General features: G+C 44.6%; 1 protein-coding gene across 2 annotated transcripts in view; it reads right to left on the bottom strand.

Moving 5' to 3' along the window:
- Nucleotides 1-2369: 2369 nt before the first annotated feature.
- Nucleotides 2370-7559, bottom strand: part of trappc8 (trafficking protein particle complex subunit 8) — a 29717-nt gene continuing 24527 nt past the window's right edge. For both annotated transcript variants that reach the window (XM_030372041.1, XM_030372042.1), the window contains 3 exons: nt 4472-4614; nt 3703-3792; nt 2370-2850 (listed from right to left, as the gene is read on the bottom strand). In XM_030372041.1, coding sequence (XP_030227901.1) covers nt 2589-2850; nt 3703-3792; nt 4472-4614 — 495 coding nt within the window. In that variant the 3' untranslated portion in view covers nt 2370-2588. The remainder of the gene's footprint in view (nt 2851-3702; nt 3793-4471; nt 4615-7559) is intronic.

Genomic DNA, 7559 nt, shown 5'->3' with positions numbered 1-7559 from the left:
GGCGCCCGCTGCGGAGACCAGACGCTCACGCGCGACGTAACGCTCGAGGCAATAAGAGGTTCGTAGTAATGGCAAATTAACAACCGTTACACTCGATCCTTTGATCTGATGTTTTGAAATGTTTAACATACAGGCTACTTTCTACCTTCAAACCTGCGTCTGCTACCTCTCATCCTATGAGAGACTATATATGAGGCATGACCATGTGAGGTAGACCTATTTTGTTTTAGATGAATGCATCAATATATTTTTATTAATTTAGTTAATTACATATTATACAGAAGTGTTAAATAATAATAATAGTTTGAAACCTTGTTTATGCTTAGATGATGACGTAGCACATTACAAAATCAATAATGTAAACCTTTGGGTGATTCCATTCTAATTACATGGCTTTAAGTTGAATTATTAAAGCTTTCGAATATCATATATTCCAATTCTGAAATTCATTCATGTATTTTTTGACAACAGCAGATTTCAGATTTGGGTTGTGGCACCTGTCCGCTGCAGCCCTGCCCGAGTGGATGCTGTCCCCCCACCCACACCCATCCTTTCATTTAATTAAAATAATCGGCGGTCTCCAAGTGAATACATTTGTGTCATCCATAGATGTCCACATTAATTAAGCACCTCTTAAATGTTGGAGGGAGGAGTAGGACGCAGGATTCAAGGAGGGGGATAACGTCGAGCCTTCATTGAGGAATAGACCGCACTGTGTTTCAAGACGACAATGCTTCTCGTCTGGGTTCTCTTAACCTTCACACAAGGTGATTTAATAACGAAATGAAATCTTTGAAAAGTATATAACCAAAACAATCAATATTTTATCGGTAAAGAAAAAGTTATTTTATTGCTTCTGCTAAAACGATTATCTGGTATGACTGGGAATAGCGTCCATATAGCACCCGTCTTGTCTGTTGCACAGAAAAAAGACCGCCGGTATTGACCAGATCAGAAAGATCAGAAACCATTATTTAATAAAGATGGATTATAACGAAATTAATGTGGTAAATCCATGTAAATTAAACTACCAATATATGACATCGGCAATTGTGTGATGTGAAGTGCTCTAGCAGAGGACTGCGAAAGAGGACTGCGATCCAATTTCGTTGTATCCTGTGCAATGAAAATAAAAAATTATATTATATTGTTTTCAGAGAGCTTTTTTGCAATGCCAATACAGGTGAGAGAGGTCATACTGTATGGTTGGGTAGCAAACACGTCATTGTAGTTGGTCACCCCTTTAGTAAACTAAAATAACCTTTATCCTGCTCGTTCAACCCAGGAAACAGCCATGATTCTCTGCAGAGGTATACTTACCTCTGGGATCCAGCGGTCTTTAGCATGTAGTCCCTAGTCAATTAAGTAGGCCTACTTCAAACCCATCTTTAGTTTATAACACACATACATAACTTCTTAATTCCTCGTTATTTTGAAATCTTAATCTGAGAATGTAAACAAGCGCACCAACCTCTGAGGCTCACGAGCTGATTGAAAATGAGCCCGGAGTACAAAGAGTCATCGCTCGGATCACTCAGACCTCTCTACTCTTCGGTCAGTAATATGCTTCCACATCGACACAACGCAATGACCACATGGACGCTTCAACGCGGTCGCGAACCTGTTTTGGTTCTGCATCGGGTTTTAGTGAGCGGACCATCACAGCCCTTACGGCTGCGTCCCCTCGATGCAAGGTACATTTATTTGGGAGGCGCAAGTCAGGCCCTTGTGGTTGACGCAAGGAGGATCCACAAGGAGGTTATGGGTCCATATCCCCCTTACGTTGGGTCGACGTGGAACGATAAGCAGCCCTTTAGATCAGTGCAATGGATAGGGCTTCCTTTCCTGAGCTTTTAGCGTTTTCTGCGCACATTTCCACCCTCCGTATTTGTAATGCGGCCTCATGCACCTGCCTGTGCTTCTGCATGCAAGACGGACGACGTACACCAATTTGGTCATTGGTTACATTTTATTTCTTTTCTATTTACACTTAATTTGTTATATAAATATAATACATAATTTCAAAAAAAAACAAAGAAAAACGACAACAATCGAGTAAAATACACAACAGCCTGATCACAACAACTGGAGAGGAGGAGGAGAGGGGGGCTTTCTGAGGGGGTTAGCTGAGCTCTCAGTTTGTTGGTTGGAAAAAAGGGAACCGTGAAGTGGCTCAGCTTAGATCGTGAGTCATCGGCTCCCCATGGAGTGAGGGGGTAGTGATTCTTAATGGGGTTGGGGCGGTTGCATGGCCAGTATGGTTTCTTCTGGTCCAGTTTGTCCATCCGTGTCACGCGTCTTGTTTTTGGTGTAGTAACGAGTGTTACTTTGAATGCATTGTTGGGGGGGGGGGGGGGGGGGGGGGGGGGGGGGGGGCAAGCGCTGTGTATGTGTGTGTGTGTGTGTGTGTGTGTCTGTGTGTGTGTGTGTGTGTAAAGGGGTACCCAGGTGGCATGCTCTGGATGAAACATTGTGGCTGGTGAGCCCTCCGTCAACGAGCCACACATGTCAACATCCTGCCTCGCCGGCCCCCTGCCGCTGAGGTGAGTGTGGGGGACGAGGTGCTCAGGAGGGGGAGGCTGAGGGACTCAGGCCTGGCTGGTGATGATGATCAGGGCAGGACTGGCCGCCTGCTGGCTGGTCTCCACCGCCACGCCCCCCTCCTCTTCCTCCTTCCTCGTCGGGGTCGTGAACTTGGCGAAGACGCGCGGCGTGCTCAGGTTGTAGACGCCGGCGTGCAGGAAGCAGGCGCGCAGCGGCAGCGGCGCCACTTCCTGCGGCCGCAGCCGCCGCCGGTACTGCGTCTGGCCCAGCCAGGTGAACGTGCCGTGCACCTCCGTGGAGTCGGGGCTGGGGGGCGGAGTGGGGGTACAGGCGGGTTACATTGGGCTAGGGCGATCATCACGATTATTAAAACGATTGCTTATGGAGTTTGAAAACACGATGCATTTAATCAGCATTTTTCGCCCAAAAAACACTTTGTAACCGAGAACTTTAAAATTTCCCCTGAAAAAATAACAAGAAATGTTGGAAAATAATGTACTATTAATTATCCAGCTGATTTGATTTCCTTAAAACATACGATGGATATAATAAATATACTTAAAAAAAAACTTTCCAACCCGATTATAATAGTTTGATGATCCTCCCCTATGATGAGCGGAGACACAGATCAGGAGGCAAGCCAACCGTTTAGAGAACAGAAAGTGCAGACAAAGCAAGAACCGAAGAGGGAGTGTATACTGGTCTTAGCATTAAAACATTGCCAAGGGAGACTTCCCTTTAAGACCGCTCAGCTACTGCTTAAATAGTCATTCACAAGGCACTGATCTGCTAGAACTTAAAAGGGAAAGGGGAATGGTAGTAGAGTCAATGATTGAACGGAGTCCGTGGCGCTGAGCTGCCAACGACTGCTCTATGACAATGTACGCGTCTGTATGGCTTATAGATAGGTTCATAGCGGAAACACTTAGCAAGTACAAATCGTTTTAAAATACTTGGGGTTAACAAAAAAAAAATATATATACTAAAGTTTATTTTGAGTTTTCAAAATAAATGATTTCAAAGAACAAAGGGAGATTAGCTTGACCTATAGCAGTTACATGCATTTACATACCTCACCTTTTCTAGTTATACTCTATGTTAGGGCCGAATGTAGTGTAAAGAGTGACACACACAGACATCCTTTGTCTGGAGACTGACCTGATGGTTTTGTGTCGCAGGTCTATGAGGACCTCCACCTCAGCCAAGGCGCAGTTGGACATGGTGAGGGTGACCGGTACAACACAGAGCCTGGAGGGAGTCAGAGAGAGGGAGAGAGTCAGAGAGAGGGAGAGAGTCAGAGAGAGGGAGAGAGAGAGAGAGTCAGAGAGAGAGAGAGAGTGTGAGAGTGAGAGAGAGTCAGAGAGAGAGAGAGTAAGAGAGAGAGAGAGTAAGAGAGAGTCAGAGAGAGAGGGAGAGAGTGAGTGAGTGAGTGAGTGAGTGAGTGAGTGAGTGAGTGAGTGAGTGAGTGAGTGAGTGAGTGAGTGAGTGAGTGAGTGAGTGAGTGAGTGAGAGACTTGTGTTAAGTTGAGCCACAGGTCTAAGATGGGCTACTATTTTTAAGTTGGTATTATTTGTAAAATTAAGGTAATTTCAATTAACAAAGGAAGTTCAAGGAACAACGTTGCTTGAATTTATAGACATGTTACACCTAGCATAGGACCCTTAGCATCAGTACACCTTAGGTCCACGTAGGATCCATAGAACAGTTGCTTTTGCAGTTGTATGATTTCACATGATGTGCATATTTGTACAAACAAAAAGAGAAAAGGTGTGGTTATGTCAGGCAAAAGTGTGCCTTGGACAACCCACATGGCTTTCAGGCCAACCTGAGAAGCACAAGTCGGTACAAAGCTGGATCAGCCTCGATTTCTGCCTCTCCGGGTGTGCGTTTGTGTGTGTATGTGTATGAGAGAGCGGGAGATCCCACCTTTCGTGGACAAACGGGTGGCTGTACGTTTCGGGGTAGTGCAGGTTGGTCTTGATGAGGGTGGACAGTTGCTCCACAGAGGGCTGGATCACAGGGGGAGGTAAGTCTGGCTTGAACTTCAGCAGCACCATTTCCTGAGCCTCCTGTGGACATGACACACCCCACCAATGAATTCACCCCTCATCGTACCAATACACAAGCAGAACATCGCCAGACCAATTCGTCTGGAGACCCTCATTTGAATTTTGTTTTTGAAGGAACGTCATCAACGGTTGCAGACCCAAAATGCCTCTGGACTTGGATATACATACAATCAATTAGAGCAAAGATACACCGGATCAGCAGCAGCCATCTTGGTTGTTTATGATAAAAATCCCTCCCATAGTCCCACTCTTTCATAGTCATCATACTAAATACACCCTCTATTTTATTGAATTTGTGATTGGCCCGACAAAGACCCGGTCTACTTGAAATCTGCCTTGAAGGGAGGGGGGGGCCAGACGCATATGTAGAGCGAATAAAACCCAGCAGATTGGTCTGGTTCCCTGGCGACTAATACATCCTTGGACCAACTTGCTGTGTAGCCACTGTCCAACGTCGTCTCACATTTTTAGGAGGGAACTTCCCTTCATTTGTTTGACTTTAAAATATTAAGGGCTAGCGGTTTGGTAGTATGCTGCTCAGATAGTCAGAACAACATGCTAACTAGCTGGCGGTACCCAGCCTAGCAAGTTCAGGGTTAGTCAGTATTGGCTTAAAGCAGGGGTCTCAAACTCAATTTACCTAGGGGCCGCTGGAGGTAGAGTCTGGGTCAGGCTGGGCCACATCAAGTATTCGACAAAAAAATGTAGCACAACTGACCCAATCAAAGTTAATGATCGGGATATAATTAGATCACGTTGGCTTTGTTATCGCTGACAACAGGGAGAATTTCATAGTTTGGCTGGTGGAAACCGGGACATTTTAGCGTCCTTTGGCTTTTGTTGGGACTCAGGATACGTAACTCAAAATTGGGACTGTCCCGGCAATCAGCTATCACAAGTGATAAAAAAGCATGGCAAGCGTCTCAGCAAAAATGTGCGTTTGACAACAACGAGAGGGCCGCACTAACATTAAACTTTGATGACAAGTAGGGGGCCACAATATTTCATCCCACCTGCCTCAATTTGCCCCCGGGCCGCGAGTTTGAGACCCCTGGCTTAAAGTAATAAGTATTTAGTAAAATAAGTCAACAATCGTAGCCTCTACCACAGCTGCTGGTACTTTCAATTTCTAGCTGGATGAATGGAGAAGAACCCACGTTGGAGCGATGGGGAAGAACGTGAGTGGGAAAGGAAAGGGGGTGGAAAAAAGGGGGGAAATACGGAACGTGGAGCTATAAAAAGCACGTACACCCTGAACATGAATGAACATGGAGCCACGGGAGCAGTTGCTTGGCAACAGATGGAAGGCTGTGTTCCACAGGTGGTGGTAGAAATGGCTGCACATGTGCAACTATAAGGGCTGTCAAACGATTAACAATTGTAATCGCGATTAATCGCAGTGTTGGTGAGTTAACTGACGATTAATCAAATTCTTTTAATGTCTTTTTAAAACCACAATTGAAGTTAAATGAGATTATCAAATTCGATGACACAATCATTCATACCAAATGTACTTAATAAGCAAAAACTAGACCAATGATCTTGAGGGAGTTATATTGACTATATTATATTATATTTATTTGGGAATTGTAAACCAGCTGTCACTTACTGCAAGGTTAATTGAATGTCATGTAAGTGGAACTTAAAAACAGATAATAAATCTGATATGAATGTTGACCTCCTGTGGGTAAAACCTTTCAGAATTACAGTTAAAAGAGAATTGTGTGAGTATTTTTCTTTGAATCGCGTTAAAATAAGAATGCATTCCCCATATACATAGAGTATATGGGGAATGGATCAGGCCCTTTCTTGAGAGAAGTGCATCTTGTTCCTCCTCTGGATCGAAGATGAGCTAATTTTAGACTAGTGCGAGCATCCCACAACTGAGGTGAGGAGGTTGGGATTTTCAATCAGCGAAGGCACTCTTCAATCCGTCATGTCTCCACGAAGTGCTCTCATACACATGCGATACACACTTGAGCAAAGTATTCTATATGCCTTATAATAATTTCCATCAAAAGCAGAATTAAAGCCAAGATTCAATTAACTGTATGGACGTTTAATTCATTCAAGAAAAACACATAAAACAAAACTCTGGCCGGCAGATTGCTACGGCGGGATATCACAGCCAGAAATCCTGATTGGAAAAGGACTTGGCACAACTCACACATCCATGCACAAAAGATTTTATTGTGGGCGGTTTTACCGCATGCTAGAGAAATAATACAGCCTCGAAAAGTTTGTGAAGCAGCACGAAACTGACACTCCTATGCGCACAAATGCTGTCTTTCTTCTCGCGCTCGCAAAGTGTTTTCCTGCTCGCGCCGATATCCTTTCTCTGCGTGAGGATGTGGGCCGACTGGGCGGAGCCAGCCATGATTACAATATCCCTGAATGTGATTGGTTACATTAGCCAAGTCCAAACACCTCTCAAAGTGCTTAGAAGATTTCTTGGGTAACATCACACAAGCACACTTCTAAAAAGGTGACATATTATACCACAAGGTTTGAGCGTGATGAGCCGTTACAAGCCGTTTTGAAAATCTGCCTCTTCTGACAACCCAAGTGGGCTTTTCAAACTAGACGTGTGCTGGACTGATCTATCCAGCACACATCTAGGTGTACACACCCACTTGGGATGTCAGAAGAGGCAGATTTCACTGGCTCTTTATGAAGAACAATCGACAGCTAGCTAGCTGCTAGCACCCACCAGATGTAAACCCTGCTCGATCACAGCTTCAGATGAGTTTGAAGACCGGCTGATTAAAAGAAGAAAGAGGAGTGATGATGTGGTGGTGAGGGGGCGGTTTGTGGGGTACGGTTAGGGGGGAGGGGAGGTGGTTTGAAAGGGGAGCAAATGGATACACAGTGATTCACACAGGTCTTTAAGTGGTTTAAATTACAGACAATTGTACAAAATGTTTTTTGATACAAAGGCCTGAAGA

This window comes from Gadus morhua, chromosome 12 (genome assembly GCF_902167405.1).
Source record: "Gadus morhua chromosome 12, gadMor3.0, whole genome shotgun sequence".
Taxonomy (NCBI): Eukaryota; Metazoa; Chordata; class Actinopteri; order Gadiformes; family Gadidae; genus Gadus; species Gadus morhua.
Note: the sequence above shows the minus strand (reverse complement) of the source record. Positions and strands in the feature narration are given on the sequence as shown.